The 23,127-nt window shown below is 36.7% G+C and overlaps 1 protein-coding gene across 1 annotated transcript in view; it reads right to left on the bottom strand.

Moving 5' to 3' along the window:
* Positions 1–23,127, bottom strand: part of LOC145691789 (L-serine dehydratase/L-threonine deaminase-like) — a 71,831-nt gene that overhangs the window by 8,675 nt on the left and 40,029 nt on the right. The window contains exons 5-7 of the mRNA XM_081767099.1: positions 20,154–20,278; positions 13,245–13,347; positions 10,091–10,215 (exon numbers count right to left, since the gene is read on the bottom strand). Coding sequence (XP_081623225.1) covers positions 10,091–10,215; positions 13,245–13,347; positions 20,154–20,278 — 353 coding nt within the window. The remainder of the gene's footprint in view (positions 1–10,090; positions 10,216–13,244; positions 13,348–20,153; positions 20,279–23,127) is intronic.

The following is a 23,127-nucleotide window of genomic DNA, read 5'->3' as shown; positions in this document are numbered from 1 at the left end:
ACTTGGGTGATGTCCGGGACCGCAGTGGCTCAGTGGTAGAGCGTTCACCTCTAGTGTATGGGGTCTTGGGTTCAAACCCTGCTCCCGCCAAGTGAACTTTGTGGTGGACAAACACCGTGTGTGTGGGTTTTCTAGGAGTTCTTCTGTTTCCTCCCACTTCATTCCACCATTTCATTCATTACTTATCATCACCGTCTCCTGTAGCCTAGCCAGCATAAGTGTGGGACGTAAAACTCAAAAATTGCATTTAATTTTGGGTTGATGTCCCTTGTGAGTAAAGATTAGAGCAGGTGAAACCAAGACATGATCGATAAATGGTATTATAAGTATGTATTCGGGTGATTTTTGAACAATATTGCAGAGAATGGGTGCATTAGTGAAGTTTAGGTCCTGCTCTATGTAACAAAATTCACAGGTGTAAGTGGTGGTTACACTACAATTTCAAGTGCAAACAACACACCGATACCATGTTGTTGATGCTAACACATCTGTACTGCACTCAAGCTAATTCTTACTTTTTCCTGCTATTCGCAGAAAGCAGATAATTCCTGGTGTTACTACACTGTAGACATGCAAAACAGGGGCGTCATTTAGGGGGCAGGGAGGGGCATTTGTCCCCACCTGAGTTTGAGATGTATATAGATTTTATCAACAGAATAGTAGTAAATCAGTGAAAAACGCGAAATTTACTAATATCAAGGGGTCTTGCCCCCCTCCCCAAGCAAAATCTGAAATGACGCTCCTGATGCAAAAGAACATTACAGTTAGCATCCATTTATGCATTGCTAAACTACGTATCCACTGCTAAACTTTCTGAAATAAATTCGTGATGGGAACAAATAACCTTGCTGTTCACGTCCCCATTCAACTATACACATTCATTCATTCACTTTCTCAAACAAACTAGGGAACTCATTACTCCAGGAAACAGAAGCACAAAGCTGCTGCCCTGGCTCAGCAGCAGATCGCTCACCTGTGCTGCGTGAGGCTCTTGTTCGAAACTAGTTCTCGCCAAGTGAACTTTTCGTTGGACAAACAGTGTGCGTAGATTTTCTCAAGTCACCCGTTTCCTCTCACTTCCTTCCACCATTTCGCTCATTATCATCATCACTGTCTTCATTAGCCACGGAGCATAATCGTGACACGTTAAACTGAAAATATCACCAGACTATTCGAAACAACAATAATTTTGGAACCACGAATGCTCCTGAAGGGGAACTGTTCCGTGAAAAGTGTCAGTTACTCACGTGATTTCCATTCAGCGTGATAGTAAATCCATTCAGCTAAGGGTACAAACATACCGAAGAGACCTCGCGATCGAGGTCAAGGTTTAACTTGTGGTCGCACCCTCAATACTAGCACAAACCCTTGGACTCAAATAGGTAAGCGCATGCCGAAGATGTACGCTACATCGCGAGCTAGAGGTCGACCGCGAGGGTGAATTAGTGGTCGCGATGATAAACAACAGAGTTTGTTTTTACATATGTTCGGCGGAAGCATTGCTGTGGCACATGTTCTCATTGGTTCTCCCTGAAGTGCTGCACTGAATAAAGTCTTCATTTGTTTAGAATTTCATTTGCAAAGGATTGTGTGTGTGTCTATGCTCGAGAACTTTAGCTGCACTATTAAATTTGATTATGAAAGACAGTAATAGAACTAGTGGGGAATATTCCAGCAATATGGGATAAGAGTCACAAACAGCATCATAATACGTACGTTTTAAATAGAGAATGGAAGAAAATAGCAACTCAAATGTGAATGTCAGATAAGTTATTCATATTTATTTGAGAATTTTACTTTAGTTTATTATTATATAAGAAAGTGGTGATTACAGGAAGGGGACTTTCGGGCTGAAGTCTCTACATTCCGGAATTTCTAAGGTAACAAGAAGCTAGTGTTAATCATATCTATGCTTAAAAACTTCATGTCCCCCCCCCCCAATTCCAAGATTAATAAAAAAGAATTTCTTCTAAATTCGTTACTCATATAAGATAAAGAAATACTTGTAAAGACAGGCACGTATCCATAGGGAGGCAACGTCGAACAATGGAATTGCAGTGATGAAACTTTATTTAGTGAAGTTAATACCCCTTCACCTTGAAACCTTAAGACATTTGTTTTTATTTATTTATTTATTTTACTGGGAAAATGATTTCTCACCTGAGTGCTGAAAGAGGACGTTTCTTCACAGAAAATTGAAAAATGTTAAAAGTCTTTGATTTATTGATAGAGATGGACAAGAGATGAGACTCAAATATTTTTGCGAAACAAGAGACGAGACTTTGGCATTTCACATATCTCGTCTCGCATCCATCTCTATTTATAAACTGTTCGGTCCTTTCAATTTCAAAATGTGTTTTCGCGGTGAATTGTATGCACTGGCGGAATAATTTCACACGCGTCACAGTAACGTTTCTCCGCAAACTGAGAACTTACAGCGAGGGTGCGACCTCCTCGCTATGTGCACCCTTCATCCACCGCGACCGCGAATTAAACCTCGACTTCGATCGCGCGAGGTCTCTTCGGCATGTCTTTACCCTAAGTTGCGGGAAGAAGCAGAGTATAGTCTCATCTTTTCACTTCAATATTTGAACGTGGCTCCCGATCAGCTAAAATGAACATAATCATTTCTCCCTTTTTCACCAATTACCACTACAGTCGTTTCGGAACTACCTCTTAAACAAAAGTCAAAAGAAAGTTCTGACGCTTTTTTGTGGAGGTCTGTGTTCAATTGGCCCTCACACTGTGAGTTGAATGCGAATGGAGATAAGGCAAAGGTTACTTGTTGGTGTGGCTATATCCAATATACTACCTGGTTGTGGCAATTCAGTTACACCGTGAACTTGCGTAAGGATACCGTGTACATGATACCTCCACAGAGCGTCATAAGGGCGTGTATGCTGTACGAGTTCAAACTGGAGTCAAATGCCTCTGCAGCGCACAGTGGATGAAATGCACAATCTAGCTGTGCAAAAGTCCAAAATCAAGTTGCTTGGAATTACACCCATTCTACCCGTGATGAGTCACAAAGAAATCACAGATGATGGGAACAACAGTAGAAAAATATGAAGTTCTGCAGAGAAATTGATTTACACGTATAAAAGACGGGTTGTGATATAGCAGCATTTATTACTAATGGTGGTCAGATTTAGAGGGTCAAAGTTAACACATCGTTTTCTCGACTACTTGGAATCGAGAACTGCTGCATTTGATGGTGCAGGGATGTACTATAATTGAAGTACAAATCGACTGAAAAATTAAATGCGTTTACGACAATTAGCATGCGTACAACATCGGAACTTGCTATTCGTACAAAAAGGTATATGATATTGCATTTAAGGGAAAACAATAAAGATATCCACCTATATCCACCTGGAAATTTGTTTATGTGCAATAAATGAATGTTCTCGTATGCAATAATAGTGACATTAGCTGCAGAAAACTGAGATCTGATGATGTGTTTAATAATTTCAGATACGATATCTGTATCCCGAAGAGAGCTGTTTGATATTTGTCGTGAGAAAAGAACCCTAACTGCCAAATATGCTGCAGTTGCAACATATGTATGGAGCAGACAAACACAGATGAAAATGAGTACATTCAGCAGCAAGTAAACAATTTTAATAGCAAAGTGTATCAAGAATGGCAGAGATCGAATCGTGTATAAAAGGCATTTTTATCACAAGATGATAAGTGTCTGGATAACAATGTCCAAAATTTTAATGGCAACTGTCTGGATAACAATGTCCAAAATTTTAATGGCAAGTGGCAGAAATCTCGGTGCGTGAGGTATGTGAAACTCCCACTAGCGTGTAGCATTTCTTCTTTCAGACCAACGTAAACTACTTTAGGCTGCAAATGCTAATTCTTCTGTTGAGTGTGTTTTCACTAACAAGGAAACCTTTCTCTTCTTTGTTGATATGGACAGTTCAAATTCCTTCAGTGTCCTTCCGAGTGTGCTGCAGGATGATGCCCCTGGTTCTGGATCATCTTGTTGCTATTGAGGCACAAAGCTGAGATCATTATCCAGCCACTTACCATCTCGTGATAAAAATCCCTTCAATACACGATTCGATTTCTGCCATTTTTGATACACTTGCTTTAAAATTGTTTACTTGCTGGTGGATGTACTCGTTTTCATCTGTGTTGTCTTTTCCAGTCCAGTCTGCTCCAGACATATGTTGCAACTGCAGCATATTTGGCAGTTAGGGTTCTTTTCCCACGACAAATATCAAACAGCTCTCTCCGGGATACAGATATCGTATCTGAAATTATTAAACACATCATCAGGTTGCAGTTTTCTACAGCGAATATTACTATTATTGCATACAAGAACATTCATTTATTGCACATAAACAAATTTCCAGGTGGATATAGGTGGATATCTTTATTGTTTTCCCTTAAAATGCAATATCACATATCTTTTTGTACGAACAGCAAGTTCCGATGTTGTACGCGTGCAAATTGTGGTAAACGCATTTAATTTTTCAGTCAATTTGTACTTCAATCGTAGTACATCCCTGCAGCATCAAATGCAGCAGTTCTCGATTCCTAACAGTCGAGCAAACGTTGAGCACGATGGGTTAAGTTTGACCCTCTAAATCTGACCAACATTAGTAATACCTGCTGTTGTACCACAACCCGTCTTTTATACGTGTAAATCAATTTCCCTGTAGAACTTCATATTTTTCTACTGTTGTTCTTGTCATCTGTGATTTCTTTGTGACTCATCACGGGTACAATGAGTGTAATTCCAAGCAACTTGATTTTGGACTTTTGCACAGCTAGATTGTGCATTTCGTCCACTGTGCAGCGAGCGGAAGATATGCCAGGCCTTTGGTGATGGTGTCGTGACTATGTGGACAGTGCAACGGTGGTTTAACAAGTTTAAGGACGGTGACGAAACACTCGAAGACGCATCACGTGCCGGAAGACCAACTCATGTACAAAATGAATATCTTGAGGTAGCAATTGAGGTGAACAGTGCCCAGACATGTGAGGAACTGGGACTACATTCGGCAGCACTTCCATCAACTTGCGAAGCACTACAAGTTGGGTCGTTGGGTCCCATATGATTTTACTCCGGGTCAGAAGGCAATGCAAGGAGACACCTGTGCTCCTTCGCTGTCTCGTCTAAGGAGACATTTCTGGACATGGTGTTAACATGTGATGAGAAGTGGGTCCTGTACGAAGCTCCACGGCGCAGTCACCATTGGTTAGCATCCCACTGAACCGGTTCCAAAACAGCCGAAATCAGCACTGCACCAGAAGGAGGTCTTCCTGTGTGTTTGATGGACTGCTCGCGGCATCGTGCATAGGGAACTGCTACCAGCTGGTCAGAGCATCAATGCAACTGTGTAGCGTCACCAGTTGAGCCGTGTTCAAGAAAAACTCAAAACTCTCGAGCCAGCACTTCTGAACCGCAAAGGGGTCCTCCTGTTAGAGGGCAACGCTAAGCCTCACGTAGCTAGGATGACCCGGGACACCATTCTATGCCTTGGATGGGTAACTATTGCATCCGCTATACTCCCCGGACATTGTGCCGTCCGATTATCACGTTCTATTCCTTGGACAATCACCTTAGAGGACACCAGTTCAAATCCCTAGTAGAGGTGCAAAATGCACTTGATACCTTCTTCGCTTTACGACCCACCAAGTTCTACCGCGATGGAATCCATGGCCTTCCAAAACGTTGGCAGGTCGTCGATGCTGATGAGACTATTTTTGATCTTCCAAGTACGTCTTAGGTGTTCGAAGGTGGTGGGTGGAAAAGCGATAGAACTTTCTTGGTTACCTTTATAACAAGAAGGAATTTGACTCACAATGAAGTTTTAGTTAGGGTGCCAGATTGAACTGAAGACAAGCTCTGAGAACACATTAGTCTTTGTGTTAATGGGAGGGGAGAGGATATATTTGAAACGAATATTACTACATGTTTCTACCACTGTTGCTTCTAACATATAACCCAAGGTGACCAGAACTTTTCCTTTTAAAAACGGGACGCATACGAATCGGCGACGGGGGTGACTTCCACATTGCATTTTGGGACTCAGCAGTGTTTTCAATTTACAAAATACACAAGTAAGAATGATAACACAGCGTTTCAAACTTAAGTACTACCCAAAAATACTTTTAACTACTTCAACACTCACAATTCCCACTCAATTCCAACTTGAACCACAGAACACTCAATTCTCATTTGAATATTCAGAAGTTCTAGGCACGGCTGAACCTTCCCAATGAGTGTTGGTACGAAAGAGTGTAGAATTAGCATTGGCCATTTTTATTTTGAATAATAATTACGGGACACCGGAGTCATGTTTGGTTAAAAACGGGACATTTAGGCGTCCCGTTTGAGAATCAGAAAAAAAACGGGACGATTGAAAATAAGGGACTGTCCCGGCTAAAACGGGACGTCTGGTCACCTTGATATAACCACTATTACAGGCACTACCATTACTAGTAACCAGACGTATACGTTATCGAACTAAATGAAAGTAACCTAAAACATTACTAATTAGAGAGGCCGACCTTATTCATATATTTGGAGCAAGCTCCTCGCTGCGTAAAGAGCCGTTTAAATCTTGATGCCTTATTTTAAGTTCACCTGAATACAAATTTTGGCCATCACAAGTTCAGTTGGCATTGCAAAGATTGTGTGGTGTTAGTATTATTATTGTTTTTTATCATCTGATCATAAAGCTTTCATTACCGGTACTCTAAACACTCACCCAACATGTGCATTACTGACTGGTATAGTGGTCTATCCGTTATCTTGAATCAGTTTGGTGCGTCTGCTTTCTCGGAAAATTCACTTCTATAAATCATAACAATTATTATCCTTCCTAAAGTGTTAATATTATAGATTTCAAAGCAGAAACTTAATTACACAACTCATTTCCATCGAAACTAATTATAAGTTTCATCACCTTTGTTAAATGAAAGCAGTGTTGATGCCGCGCAACAATGAAAACAATTGAAACCTAGTATTTTTGTTAGAATAAAATAATCTTCATAAATAACATCAAGAACAATTCTAGTAATTTAATTTAAGCCCTTACATATAATTCGTAGACCCGGACATTTGATCCGGGCGAATTCGGGTAGCTCTCGGAGATCTGGCAACTCTAGATTTAGAGGAACCCTATTTGACTTAGGGATTATTATAACATACTTTCACGTCAGTTAGTTCATTATTACCAATTCTAGACATAGCCTATGAGAGCGCTTCTTACACTTAATAGTGGCAATAGGAAATATCAGGAAGCCGACTAAAGTCCATCATCAAAGAGATCAATCTGTTATTGGTTTGGCAAGACATTTTGAATATTTTATCCTTCCCGTTAAATGACAACGATTAGTAAATGAAACATGGAATCGTTCCAACGAAGGAAATGGAATTAATAAAATATTTAGCCACACTAAGCCCATTATAAAATTAGGAAATAAATCAATCTCTTGGTTATCACTGAACTACAATATCTTTTTTTTAAAAAATGTAACATGTACTTTGTGAGGAGCAGCACATGATCAGTCGTTCTTTCAAGAAATATGTTCCAGAGGAGCACACTTAACATTCCGGGGGGAGGCACTGCTGGTACTATTCTATTAATTATTATATTATAGACGTATTATTTTTAATTTCCTCCGGGGGCACTCTCAGAACTCCGGGGGGCAGTGCCCTCCAAAAAAAATGTCTGGAAGAAAGACTGAATACGATACTCAACTGACGTTCCCAAATACACAGAAAAATTACCATAACAGACTAGGACAAGAACATACAGTATTCTGGTTGACACAGTATTCGGAGGGTACCAGCAGTGCAATGTTTACATTTCAACGTAATAGATGGTACATTATACAGGATGTTTCGAAACAACATTGACAACGTTTGGGAAGTGATTCCTGACACCAAGATAAGACAAAAAGTGTAGACCAACCTGGGTGCACAAATGCTTCCTTTCGAAGTTATAGGCTGCCGAAAACATGAAAAAAATGAACTTCTAAATTCCCATAGCTCCAAAACTGTGGGACCTACCGTAGTCGGGTCAAGACTTTAGTTAGGAACTAGTATGTGCCTTATCCAAAAATACATATTTCAGAATCCTAAATTACTCACGCAATAATTTTTATCGAGGGAGTTTGCATATAATTTGAACTACTCACCAACTATCTCTATAAAATTTGTTGAGAAAGTACCGTAGGATTGTGAAACTTGGTTATTTGAAGATATTAACAACGAATTGCATCTTTCAGTTATGCGGAATTTTTGTTAGGCTTCTAAGTTTGGCTTCACTAATTATCATACAGTTGTTTCTTACCAATACTTGGAATGTGAAAGCGTAGTGTAGAGGTAAATCAGCATCATGTTTTCCAAGCACACGCTTTACAAGAGCTCGTTTCAGATTTCCTTTTTCAATTGTGAATTCTATAGCATTTTTAATTATTTTTCATTTTATTTTTTATTCGCGAAATGAAATATGTTTTTGATAAAATTTCCGAAAAAAAGATGCTGATACTGTCGTTGCATAGCAACAGGAAAAAGCACGCACAATAGGATAGAAGGGGGAATTGGGTGGAGAGGGTAACTGGGTGGAAAAGTTTTTAAAAATTTATATTTTGCATTTCAGTATATTTTTATGGAATTTAATTACACCCAAATTTTGGGTGGATAGATGTTTATCAGAAAAAAAGAAAAGATGATTTTTTAGAGGATGTAATAATGACAAAAGAAGCCAAAAACTGATTTGATTGAGAGATGACATATTTGAAACAGAGTTTATTTGATTGAGAGATGACATATTTGAAACAGAGTCTCAGGTTTGTGTTTTGGTATGAGTCACATTAAATAGCGCATATGTTAATGGTTTGATCCTAATTTGTTACTGTTGCTTAAAAACATCATAAGGATGGTTCCGTGAAGAGCAGCAATCTTGAATCCTCTCTATGAGGCAGTTAAAACTTTGTTAAAATTTGTACCTCCTAATTACCTCCGGGGGGTAATTGGGCGCATGATGTGGGGGTAAGTGGTTGGAATGCCTTAAGTGAACATTGCTTAGAATTCATTTAAATGCTGTGCTATCTTTGTCTTTTGTAGTGTATACTTTTGTGTTAGTGCATTGTGCTTATTAAACTATTTTATTCAACTTAGGCCTCCAGTGGCTGTTGCGTATGCCAATATAGTGCTGATGCTGTAAATAGGATCTGTTTATCAATCCAGAGTTCCAACACATGTCCTATTGTGGTAGTTTATAGTTATTTAGCGTTAGTCTTATTACCTTTTCCTATGTTTGTTTGAATATTTGTGCCTGTTCTTTTGGTTTTTCTATTATTTATTTTACTTTTTCGGCCAAAGTTTTGACCGCTTATATAGAATTTTTTTTTTTCGTATGTGATACATTTTGGATTACGTTCACAGGACAATATAATATAATATAAACAATAACTGGAAGGCTTGAAAAGGCATTCAAATATCTTTGTGATTTAGAAATAAGTTACTCCTTATTTTGCGTAAACAAAGGTATAATTTTTTTTTCTAGGCAACATAAAACTATTAGTTTTTAAGTGAAATACAAGTTATATACACCAAATGAAAGTTTGAGTTTTCTTCTTTTACACCCAATCATCTCCACGGATGTATGTGCACTGGCAATGGTTTTAGTCATTTTGCACCCAATTACCCCCACCCAATTACCCCGGGGGTAATTGCGTGGAAATCTGATCAACAACAATAAAAATGTTGCAGCATCAAAAGTAAAGCTGCCGAAAGCTTATCACTGTTACAGTAGGTGCAGAAGAACCTGCAACATACAGTTCTTAAATAGTAGAAAAACACCTATAACTTGTGAGGGGAAAAAAGGTTTAAAAAGCATACCTCCCAATTCCCTCCTTCTACCCTATGCGCTTTAACTATAACCAACATCCTATTTCTGAATTATTTATTTGCTCTTATAATATTATCCGTTTCAATACACAAAGCATAACTGTGACAACTTAAATTAATTCCTTCTTTCCTTCAGGAATTTATGCCTCACTTTTCACAGCTGTTTACTACCTCTTCTTTGATGTAAGCCTTAACTTATTTACTAACCTGCAAACTGCAAACAAGCGTTCACTGCTTGAGCATCTGTCACCACCTGCGATATTACATTGAAGTCTGGCAATATTTCCATCAGTTTTGGGGCAACTGATAAAGCACCAAGTGTTATAGCAATACTGGAGTAGAAAAAAATATGCTATGGTTTACTCTTGCAGAATTCATCAACACAAGTAAAGTATTGCATCATGTTATGACCGTGCAAAAATTAACAATCGGACTGAGAATTTTCGAAATCAATCTTACGGAGAATATCTAAAATAAAAGTAGACGAATAAATGGGAGTGTTGCATAAGGCAAAACTCCACAATACGTAATCTTAAAGAATATCATAATTACATCGAGACATCTAAACAGTGTGGTAACTGAAGGAGGAAAATTCCCAGGCACCTCTGAATACTTCTCTGGTGCATCGTTCCCTTTGTTCTTTCTATGGGGGGAACTTGTCAGGGATGTACGCAGGGGGTGGGTCCTGGGGGTCCGGAATTTACTTCTGTTCCGGGATATTTTACTTCTGTGTAAATTTAGTCTAATTTTAGAAGAGATTTTAATATAAAATATCCTTATATTGAGTTTGGACCCCCCTGAAGTAAAGTCCTGCGTACGGTACTGTTGGTGATGATATCAAACCTTCATGTGTAATTACAAAAATTAAATTTCTAACAAATAATAAATCATCAGATTTTCAACTTACTACTAATTGAATTGAAATCTATTCCAAGAAGATACAAAGTTTTAGTACAGTGAGTTCTCTGTAACGCTGAAAAGTAACATCTGAACATTGAACAGGTTGAGGGTTTTGCAGTCTCGCAAAGTAGGTCATCATGAAAAACCGAAGAATTCTAGCAAACATGAAAAAAATCATGGCTCGGAAAAATACTCATAAGGTTTGGATTTCACGTTAAACTGCAGGTCCAGGTATCATATAGCCTCGCTGCAGAAAAGGACGCTTTAAACTCAAAATCAAGTCAAATCAATCAAAATGTCACAGTCACGGTTATTTTTCAGGTTTTGATTCGAGTATCGGGCCGTGCTCCTTGACTCAATGAGTTAAAACTTTACTGGGGCCGAGTTTCAACCCACACCGAAAGCGATTGCCGTTACTAGCCCTCAGCGATAACACGTTTGGTGAGAAGGGCCGACTTTTAAAACGATTTCCATTACTAGCATGTTGCGCTAGCACGCTCGGCTAAGAGGGCCGACTAAAAAACTCCTTGGACCGGGTTTGAACCCACGCCGAAAGCGATTACCGTTACTATCCCTCAGTGCTAACACGTTTGGTGAGAAGGGCCGACTTTTAAAACGATTTCCATTACTAGCATGTTGCGCTAGCACGCTCGGCTACGAGGGCCGACTAAAAAAAATCCTTGGACCGAGTTTGAACCCACGCCGAAAGCGATTGCCGTTACTAGCCCTCAGTGCTAACACGTTTGGCGAGAAGTGCCGACTTTTAAAACGATTTCCATTACTAGCATGTTGCGCTAGCACGCTCGGCTACGAGGGCCGACTAAAAAAACTCCTTGGACCGGGTTTGAACCCACGCCAAAAGCGATTGCCGTTACTAGCCCTCAGCGGTAACACGTTTGGCGAGAAGGGCCGAGTTTTAAAACGATTTCCATTAGTAGCATGTTGCGCTAGCACGCTCGGCTACGAGGGCCGACTAAAAAACTCCTTGGACCGGGTTTGAACCCACACCAGAACCGATGTCCATTACTAGCACGTAGCGCTCGCACACTCGGAAACGAGGGTCGAATAAAATGAGGTCTACAAGAATTTGTAAAGAAGATTGACTGTAACTTATTAGAAAATTGTGTTCCTCACATTCAGAAAATGGAGGACATTTACTGTATTTTAGTCACGATCAGCATTAAGAACAATTTATTATTTGTGTTACGGAATGAGACATAACATGAAGTAAGTAAATCTTATTAGAATTGATATTTTTATTTCTAGTAACATATGTTCGATCACCACTTCAGTTTGATGCCAGACCCTTATCCTCTAGAGCTTCTTCTCTTCTACTGAAATCGGAAACCTTCACCCAGATCTTTTAACCTATGATCGGCACCTGTCCCCAGTCACAATTCAGTCTCACTACAGGTAGTAAGCTGGCATTCCTCTCCTGGTAAGATCTTCAAAGCAATACAGGACTTCCTCTAATTACGGTAGAGATACATCATAATTTATTGCATCCGTTCATCGTCACGCAACGAAATTGGACATGTCAGTTATATATATACCGGTATACATAACATATACTATTATTACATATAGATTGTTATAGATTCATTACTAGAGCCAATGACTGATGTAAACTGTTAATCTTTCAAGACTTGTCAATTTGGAATAGATAGTACCCCTGTTAGGCTCGTTCAAGCAGTGCGAAACTTCCTCTCTTCAGCGTTTTGAGGTACCATGAATACGTAGGGCTATATAATTTATTATATTTATGTGCTTGTCCAATGTTTAGCCCACGAAAGACAAAGTCTACTATTAATGTGAGATTTGAATTACTTCTTGGGTTATTATTCTAGGTATCATCACAATTCTAGTATTCAAAAATGTAATTTTAAATTACTGAGTTTCCTCTATCTTTATATTATGTCCAGTTTTACTTATCGAACAACCTAGCCTATACCTGTGTGCAATTTCCTACATCAATAACGATGGCGTGACTGTATATTTCGTCTTACTGGCAGGAACATGGACTACGGATACTTTCGGACGAAAAGAGGTGAACACATTTGCTAACATGGAATGTAGCGTCACTGTTCTAAATTGTTTCTTTTGTTAATAATAACAATAAATAAAAAATAATGAAATGTAATTTAAGATATCTTAAAATCAAGGGCATCACTTGATGAAGACAAGGAGCAATTGGCTCTCCATGAGTTTGAGAAATATATATTTTCTTTTTAAAGAAATAAAGTATATACTAACATACTTAGTAATTGTTAAGTGATTAATTTTGCCTCCTTGCCCCAAGTCGATCTGAAATAACGGCCTGCATAATATAAAAAATTTATCTACAATTTTCGGGGCTGTGGCCCAACAATTTGCAACCCATAATTGATTGTACCGAGCGTTACACCTCAGAAAGGAATATGACCAAACTGGAGTAAAGTAAAACTAAGAAAATATTATTTACCTGGTGATTGCTGACAGCGTTACAAGTTTGTTCTGTTGCACTGAAAGATTAAAGCAATCAGCGCCTATAGTCTCCATTGTAAGAACAGGAACATCAGTCCAACCTATTAACGAGAAAAAGAAAATTATAAGTGATGTGTGGAATTCAAAATGAGACCCGTGAACTTCGTTCTTTCACGAAGTGGTCGCAAATATCTTTCATTAGAAAAAAGTTAATTTCACAAAGCGAACAGAAATTATCTCTGTGTTGTAGCTACGGAAACGTATGAACTCTACCTGACTCACAGTCCTTAGACGTGGTTTGGGGGAAATTTCCCTATCTAGCGAAATTAAGTAACCCTTCTGGGCCAAAGGAGCGTACGTAAACTATGTAACCACCAAGGATGTTATAAAATAGAGGATCTGTCCATACAACAAAATCGTGAAGCCATACGTCACAGCTTCGCCACACCTACTCTGCCCACTCCGCGCCACTAAGATCGCAATGTTTCGAGCCAACAATAATGGCGGAAACGAGAGTAGCCAATCAGACGTGCTGACTCAGACGATGCTCGCTTGTTTTCTGGCTTCATTGAGTTCGTATGATGAAGATACGTAGGGGCAGACCCTCTATTTTATAACATCCTTGGTAACCACGAGGAAGTTCTTGCTAAATATTTCTTTATTCGATTGTTTTTTCAGATCAATAATTTTAAATTTGATATCTAAATAGACTCTTGCCAATCTCTACAATATACCAAGGTGAAGCAGTCAAGTTTGATGCATAGGGATATTGAGAAATGGTACCATACTAATTAACATTAAGAACATACTAGGATTCGGATAAAGATTTCTTTACAACACTTCTATAAGGAATGCGTTTATTTTCGTATAATAATATATAATAATAGTATGGATTCGAGTCTATGCAGCTTTATGCCCCTGGCTTCTGATTGGCTGAAAATGGCGCGAAGTTTGTCACTTCACCCAGGTCACTGATTCCAGTCACATGGTACTACGTCACAAGGTCACGTGATCTTTGATCATTAAATCTAGCCACGTGATATGACCGTTTAATTTTGGAAATTTTGGGAAATAAAATAATTTGGAGGAGTCTATGAGTCCTAAATATGTAACTTTGAAAATTTGGGGTCTTGGGTCTGTTCGTTTGGGTAAAAATTGCTAAACATTGAACACTTCGGTTTTTTTTTTTTTTTTTTTTTTTTTTTTTACATTATTTGTCCTTTATGATGGATGTTTCTGGTCCTATAGAGGGGTACCTCACTATTGACAAGCAGATACGTACTCCTGTTGTCTCGTTCTTTTTTTACGAGAGTGGTTGGACTAAACCTCTTATGTTCTAAGGCGGGGGCTTATAGTCTTATCCTTATGTGGAAGCTTATCGTCCTATGAAGGGGTACCTTACTCTTTCATGGATTAAGAACCATTTATGTAACTCTATAGTTCCTTTGAACCGGTAAGTGTGAACCAACCTTGTACCCTTATGTTCTAAGATGGAGTTTACGGTCCTAGGCTTATGTATGGGTGCTATGGTCGTATGGAGGGATACTTTACTCTCTTCGGTAGGTATTTAGGACCAATTACGTACCCCTGTGGTTCCTTTGAATAAATGTTATTCGTTTCCTTTGATGGGTACAAATTGCCAAAAATTCACATTTTCAAGGCTTTTGACGTAAGTTATCCTCTAAGATATGTGTTTACGGTTCTATGGATGAGCATGTTATTCTCTTTGATGGGTATTTAGGCAAGGGTGCCGATTTCTCTGAAAATTTGGGGGGCCTATTCAGATGCAGAAGGCATATATGAAAATTTTAAAGACGAATTGCATTCAAATTATGTCAAATATTGTATATTCAAAAATACAATGCGGGGGCTCACATGAGCTTTGGGGTGCCTGGTCCCCCCGGCCTCCTGGGATCGGCGCCCTTGTATCCAGGACCAGATACGTACTCCTGTGGTTCCCATTAATGGATGGGATGGGCCAATGTTGAACTCCTTATACTCTGAGTGCTTATGATACTATATGTATCAGGCTCTATGGATGAACATCTAACTTTCTTTGATGAATACCAGACAGATATGTACTCCTGTAGGACCAGTTACATACCCTGTGATTCTTTTAAATATGTGTGATTCGTTTCCTTTGATGGATAACAATTGCCTAAACTTCAACGCTTTTGACGTTATTTGTCCTCTAAGATGTGTCTGTGGTCCTATTAATGAGTAACTTACTCTCTTTGATGGGTTTCTAGGATTAGATACATCCTCCTGTTACATGGTCCCCTTTAAAGAGTAAGGATGGGCTAATGTACTTCTCCCAAAATTTCGGGAAGGGGTACGTACCCACCCAAATCAAGATCTCGTACGGTTCTATAAATATCGGAGCTCTATGGATGAGCAACTTACTCTCTCTGATGCGTATCTTCAGGCACCAGCTTGGCAGCAACCAACTAAATTGTATATATGAGCATACATACGTATTATGCTTCACACTTACCACATGGCATCACTTTTCATCACATGCCGTGTCCCTCTCTTTCTATCAATTGATATCTTGTACTATGGCTTAGTATCTCATACGTAATAGAATGTCTTCTTATACACATGCCTATCACATTACTTCTTTAGTAGATAGCTAAAATTGTTTGACAAGCTTATAATGTCATCTATCTGCCACGTAGAAAATTGAATCCTTGCGTAGGATGTTTAAGTGGTGTCAAGACATGTAAGTATAAATACCTAGATGTAATTGAAGGTCCATAGTACATAGTTTATCACACAATTTAATGGTCTTATGTTTAATTTTGTTTGCTAAATTATTTGCAGTAACAGTTATGAGAAAATTTGATTGGTTCTAACAATGATTGAATTTAGAAATATTATTGGTTATTTTAAGTTAACCACTCACTGAAATAAGACAACAATGGGTTATCAATAATGATATAAAACCGTTAACAGTTTGAGCGCTTTTCATCTCAAGGCTTAGTTGTCAGGTAATTGCTTAGTTGAATTAAACACTTAAGAGGCTTTATCACTGCGAATTTAAAATACCGCTAATTTTACAGTAATTACGTGATATAAAAAATATATAAAATATAATCAAAATGTGGAACAAGTTCGCTTTACAGAATATTATTTTGCAGAAGGTACCGTTATCACGAGTCACCTAGTAGCTTTCGATTGGCATCTATTTAGAAACGCGAAAATAAAGGCCGATTTTCTAAATGGCTGGAAATCGAAATGAGATAAGTAATTCGTGATAACGGTATCTCGTGTAAAATAATATTGTCTAAGGAGCTCTTGTTCCACTTTTTGATTATCTCTTATCTAGTTGAAGATATCGCGTAATTACTGTAAAATTAGCGGTATTTTAATTTCGCAGTGATAAGGCCTCTTACCTGTTTAGTATACAGTGTTTTCAGAACTTTTTAATTTCAACCCGGGAACGGTCGACTGTTGATTTGTGACGCGAGTGGTCAACAGGTGAGCGCGGCGCTCACTTACAATAAAATTGTTTCTATAGCTGTTTATGACTTTATACGGGATTTATTTTCAACACATTTCTAAATGTTGACATTTTGTGATTTATTATTATTACTATTATTAAAATAAAATCGCAAATAAAATTGTGATGCGTTTATCTGTAACCCCACTAGGGCGGCTTTGAAACGAAAACATAAACCAGGGTGAGCGCTGCGCTCACCTGTCGACCGTTCCTGGGTTAAACTGTTCCGATTCTCTAAACGGTGTTTTTGTTAGGCTTGTATTTTCCCAGTCGTTTTCAAACTAAACTTTTTTCAGTCGTTTTGAAACTAAATTCTTTGTGTAAATTTCTAAAACTTTTTTCGTGTAAAATATTCCAACTACATTTTTCTGTAAAACTTTTCAAATAAAAGTTTTTATCCAAAATTATTCAAACTGAAGTTTTATTTGATTTTTAAATAAACTACTTTGTCTAATTTTCAATTTTCGTAAATAGTTCCGATCCTTTAAAACGATTCTTTTGTCATATTTGTAATTATTTTAGCAAACATTTGTGTAATTTCTTCAGACAATTTCTTTTGTCTAAAAGATTTTAAATAAAAAATTTTAATTTTTGATCTAAAAGTTTTCAAAAAATTACCGTGTGTAAATATTTTCACACGATAAAACTGAGTAATTTCTTTTTAAAAACTTTTTATGTAAATATCGTTTTTAGAATTCTTTTGTGTAAATTTTTATAACTAAGTTTCATTTGTGGAAGTATTTCAAAAAATTTTTGCCTAGTTTTTTGAACTAATTTTTGTGTAAATGTTTTAAGCGAATTTTTTCAAAAAATTAATATTTTAGCTCAAAATATTATTTTCATAAAAAAATTTCAAACAACATATTCTGTGCAATTTTTAAGATGCCAGTTAACAAAAATATTTCCAGTTAACTACATTGCGTTGCTTCAAATTTTCTTGTTAATTGTAGTAGTTTAACAACATTAATTTTTGTCAATTGTAGCAGTTTTGCCATTCTGCATAATGTCAGTATGCATTATGAAATTTCGTATACCCATATAGAGATCAAAAAGCATTCGCTTTACAAAATATGTTTTACCATAACCATTAGGTTGAGCGAAAATATATCTAAACGGGTGTTTCCATTATGTTTCCATGATAAATACTAACACCTCGTTCCGTGAAACATGAGTATTTAAATAGTTTCACGGTTAGCAGTCATACTTAACCGGTTTGATGAACAAATTACACAGTTTCATTTACTGAAAAACATTTCCGGTTTGAAAAGAACAATGTCAAATTTATCGTTTACGAATTTGTTTAATGAAACTTCAGTTCAAATTTTGTTAACATTCTAAACAGTTTTTGTTTGACAAAACTTTGGTTTAAAATTTTTATTTGTTTAAAATTTTAGCTTAAATACTTTTTGTTGATAAAATTCTAGTTAAAATTTTTTTGTTTGTTAAACTTTTAACTTTAAAATTTTAGTTCGCTAAAATTTATAATTTAACTAACTTGGTTTGCAAAAAGTTTTTTGAAATTTTTGTCTCCGAAAGAAAAAATGTTTAAAATTTGTGCTAAAATAATTTGTTTCAAAATTTTCTTCGCAATTTTTTTTGCTTAACTTATATTTTGCTTGTCAAACATTTTTTGTACAACTAAGCAAATTATTTTTTCTTTGAAAAGATTTTTTTTTAAATGAACTTCGTTTGAAAATTTTTACAGAATTTTTTTAAATTTTTGTTTAAAATATTACACTGAAACTTTTGTTTGAAAATTTTTACACAAAAAAATGCTTAGAAATATTACACAAAAATGTTCCTTTGATAAAATTTTGTTGTTGTTGAAACAAATTAGTCTGAAAAATTTTTTAAATGTTTAAAAATTAAAAGAAAGAAAAGATTGGATATTTTGTGTGCTGAAAAAATTCAAGTCTCTAACAAAGAACTGCTTGGAGAAGTGGACTTTCTAACTATAAATAATAATTTCTTTTGCAAATAAAATTGAACATAGATCATTAAATTGAGTGATAAACTATGTACTATGAACTGCTAATTACATCTACTGATTTATACCTTCGTGACTTACCACCGCTTAAATAACATACAAGAATTCAATTTCTAAATGTTAAAATAGATATCACTAAGCTTGTGACACGATTTTAGCTACCTACTTAAGATGCAACCTGATACGTGTACGTGTGAATGTGTGTTAAATAAAATTTTCTATTGGTTATCAGATACTAAGCTATAGGACAATATATTGCGTGATAGAAAGGGAGAGAAGGGTATGTGATGACAAGTAGCGAATGAGAAGTGATGTCACGCAGTAGGTGTGAAACATAATATGTAAACACCAGCTAGCTAGTGTCTCAAGATGATTCAAAAGTATGTACCGACATTTGAAGTACTATTGCACCCTCTTAGTCATAAGAGGAAAAAGTACCCATCCATATAACCCATATTTAAATTTAGAAGGATTATAGAATCCAATATGGTTCGTAAGCCATGATATAGCATCATCTTTTTTTTTTCAAATGAGATAATTTTCCTTTATTCACTTTTTGACATATTAAATTATCAGAAAAGTGTTTTTTCAAAGTGGACTTGTACTTAATGACAGTAACGCTAACTAAACATAATGTCACTTATTGGAACCACTTCAGCATCACTTCCCATTTGCTACTTTACAACGCAGAAAACCTCGGTTCAGAATTCACAAGGCGGAACCACAGAACATCAATTCTCATTTATGTACTGGCGTGACCTTAGTCACGTGATTAAAAAGACCCAATAAGAGAAATTTGCCTCCGTGTCTGTATGGGCTTCTACATTTGGATTGGTCATAAATGCTCATAAAAGAGAGTAAGGTGCTAGTCCTAAAAGACAATTGGTGCAGTTATCCCACTCATACACCTATCCAAAGGAACCACAGAGGTACGTATCTGGTAATAGACGGTACCCATCAAAGAAAGTAAAGTGCTCGTCTACAAAACCTGATACAAATAAGACCCTAAGTATCGATCTTCGAGCATGAGTGGTGCAGGATCGACCCATCTCACCCATCAAAGGGATCCACAGAGATATGTATCTTTTCTCAGGTAGACATAAAAGGAAACAACTCACATTTATTCTAATTTATATATAGTTCATTTTGTTCATTGTGTACGGTACAAGAATGAAATGAAACTTTAAAATTTGCGAATTTTGTGTACTGAAATGTTGCTGGCTCCGATAGCTTAGTATAGATTAGTTCAAAAATAAATATCACATCAGCTTATCTTGTATATTGAATATCCATCACTTAAGGAAAGTCTAGAAAAATCCGACTATTTAAATATATTAATAAATTATAAATAAGAATCTGGTTAATCATATTCATCTAATGTCGCACAGAACCACTGAAGAATTAAAATTAATACATACCTAACTCTTTAAGTCCTAGAAGAACACCCATGAGCAAACCACCTCCACCCACAGAAAGAACAACAGCTCCTGGCTTTCTCTTCAACTGATCAGCAATTTCTCTCATAATAGTTGTATTTCCTTCCCTGAAATATTTAATATACAACTATTCAAACAATATAAAGTTTAAAATTATAATAAAACATATTATTAACTTTGAATAAGAAAAGAATTAAATAATTTCGGTAATGTTGCTAAGGATACGTAGTAAGGACATTGTTTTATGAAATGTGTTAATGCTTCCTTGTTATTGTTTTAATATTAATTTAGTTAATCTCTGTGTCTGAAAAAAGTTCTAACTAACTGATCAACGCCTGGGCCAAACTGTTTATTGAAAGTACGTAAACCCCCCCCCCCTTAGGATATACATTTCAATGAAAGAATAATGATAAAACTCCATAGTGTCACATCCTTCCGAACCTCCATGCCTTCGGCGTTGGCGTCCCCACTCCATTGCAAGTAAACGAATGAGTGAAATAACTAACAAGAAGGCAGACTTTGGTAAGTGAACTTCGGGGCCATTTTTTGCGAGGTGGTAGTGCACATTTAAAGAGTTAATATTACAAACGGGGAGAGCGCAATGGCCAAAAATAACCGAGAAAAAACATATTAACGTTTTCTACTCGCCGCATATATCGTAAGACGCTCAAACTTATCAAGTGATGGCGTGGCAGAATGAGATGAACCTGATACTCAAATGCAAAGGGTCTGGGTTCGATTCCCATTCGAGTCAAACTTTTATTTTTGTTTTTGCTTCAAGCAATAAAGTAGCCAATTGTAACTACAAGTAAAATATTAATTCACCATATGTTTCTAATGTGTTAAAACAATAGAAGTTTTTAATCACTTGTAAAATCTTTCAATGTTCCATGTTAACTAGCAAGAAAACTTAATCTATTCCGTAAATATACTGATATCACGTGTTATATTATGGTTACGACAGTAGTGTAATAAATGTTCTTGACGCTTCGTGTATACATCTGTTGACAGTGTGCGAATTACAAAGGAGTTGAGGGGGAAATCCCCTTCGCTAATACTGGATGTTGTTATAACCAAAGGAGATTCCCCCCTCATTCCCCTTGTAATTCGCACACTGTCAACAGATGTAGACACGAAGCTTCAAGAACATTTTTACACGACTACAGTAACAATAATATTTACAGAAGAGATTAAATTTTGTTCCTAGTTAACATGAAATATTGAAAGATTTTACAAGTGATTGAAAATTTCTATTGTTTTAATACATTATAAACAATGGTGAATTAATATTTTACTTATAGTTGCAAATGGCTACTTTATTGCTTGAAGCAAAAAACAAAAAGTTTCACTCGAATGGGAATCGAACCCAGGACTCTTTGCACTTGAGTCGCAGGTTCTTCTCACTCTGCCAAGTAGTTGCTTGATAAGTTTGCGCGTCTTACGATATATGCGGCGAGTAGAAAACTTTAAGATGTTTTTTCTCGGTTATTTTTGGCCATTGCGCTCTCAAAGTTTGTAAAATTAACTCTTTATATGTGCACTACCACCTCGCAAATAATGACCACGAAGTTCACTTACCAAAGTCTGCCTTCTCCTTGTAAGAGCAACGCCTTTGGCGTTACCGACTGTCTACTCCCAGGCCAGCTGACATACACTAGAAGAATAAGGCTTGTACCATAAAATAATAATAACAATAAAGAAATGAGTGAGATAACAAAGCCATGCAGTCCCCGCGCCTTTGATAAGAGTAAAGAAATATGTGAAATAAATAACGAAGAATAATCTATCAGGTATTGTCGCCCTTGTCGATTCCCAGGCCAACTGAAGTATACCTGGCGTTTCCGTCGCAACACCTTCGTTGAAAATTAAAAATTTACTCAAATAAATAAATAAAGATCAACACCTTCGATGTTGCTCCTATCGTCTCCCAGGCAACAGTGATTTATCTACACCCGCTAACACCCCAATCACCCCTACAATTTTCGGACACCCCCGGGAATGAATTTCTTACACTCCCCCACCTAGGGGGTGCAATATTAAAAAGATTCATTCTCGATCTGCCTAAAGCCCTCCAGGACTTTGTAGAAAATATTTTAATTTTTTCCCCCTTTAGGCGGAATTTTCGTTCTGCCTAACCTTTAGAGACAAGGAATTCTATGCGAGAAGGTAATTTTTTAGCGAAATGCAGGACCAGAAAGCTTAACTCCTAGAGTGTTTGTATGCCGATCGGAACTCCTGTATAAAATGGCTATAGTAATGAGAGCGGGAACTAAATTCAAGCGGTCAAAATGCAAAGAAAATTCTGACGATGACAAAATCCAAGGTGTATATATTGGATGTAACAGGACACACCCTATATGATTAATTTTTCCCATCAATTGTCATATATTCTAAAATGTTATCTGTATTTTTTCAACTGATATTTTTCTTTCTTTTAAAATGCTAAAAACTCAGTTTGATTTTAAAAATGTCGTTCTTGTGTGGTGGCAAATAGCAGACTTTTATTTTGAGTAATATATATATATATATATATATATATATATATATATATATATATATATATATATATAGATAGATAGATAGATAGATAGATAGATAGATAGATAGATAGATAGATAGATAGATAGATGTAGATATATATTAATTCTAAAATACTGATCTTTTTTAGCAAAGATCAAAATGTGAAACATATACTTACTATAACAGTCTTACGTCTTTTATTGGGTTTTCAGTATTCTTAAAAAGTGTAATTTCCGTAAAGTGAAGAATTTCAGAGAACATTTAGATGTATAACAGTTGAAGAACACATAACCATTCTTTTATTAATCTGCGCCTATGATTCTGTCACTTGAATTTAGTCCGTTTTGTCTTAATTTTCCTTGGGGCAATTGTTAACTTAAGGTTTTCATGTGATTTTCCAGAGGGGGTTTTCGAATTTCCTTCCTATCCCTAAAAT

This window comes from Thermobia domestica, chromosome 8 (genome assembly GCF_964235325.1).
Source record: "Thermobia domestica chromosome 8, izTheDome1.hap1.1, whole genome shotgun sequence".
Lineage (NCBI taxonomy): Eukaryota > Metazoa > Arthropoda > Insecta > Zygentoma > Lepismatidae > Thermobia > Thermobia domestica.
The sequence above is the reverse complement of the archived record's forward strand: the minus strand, read 5'-3'. Positions and strand labels throughout refer to the sequence as shown.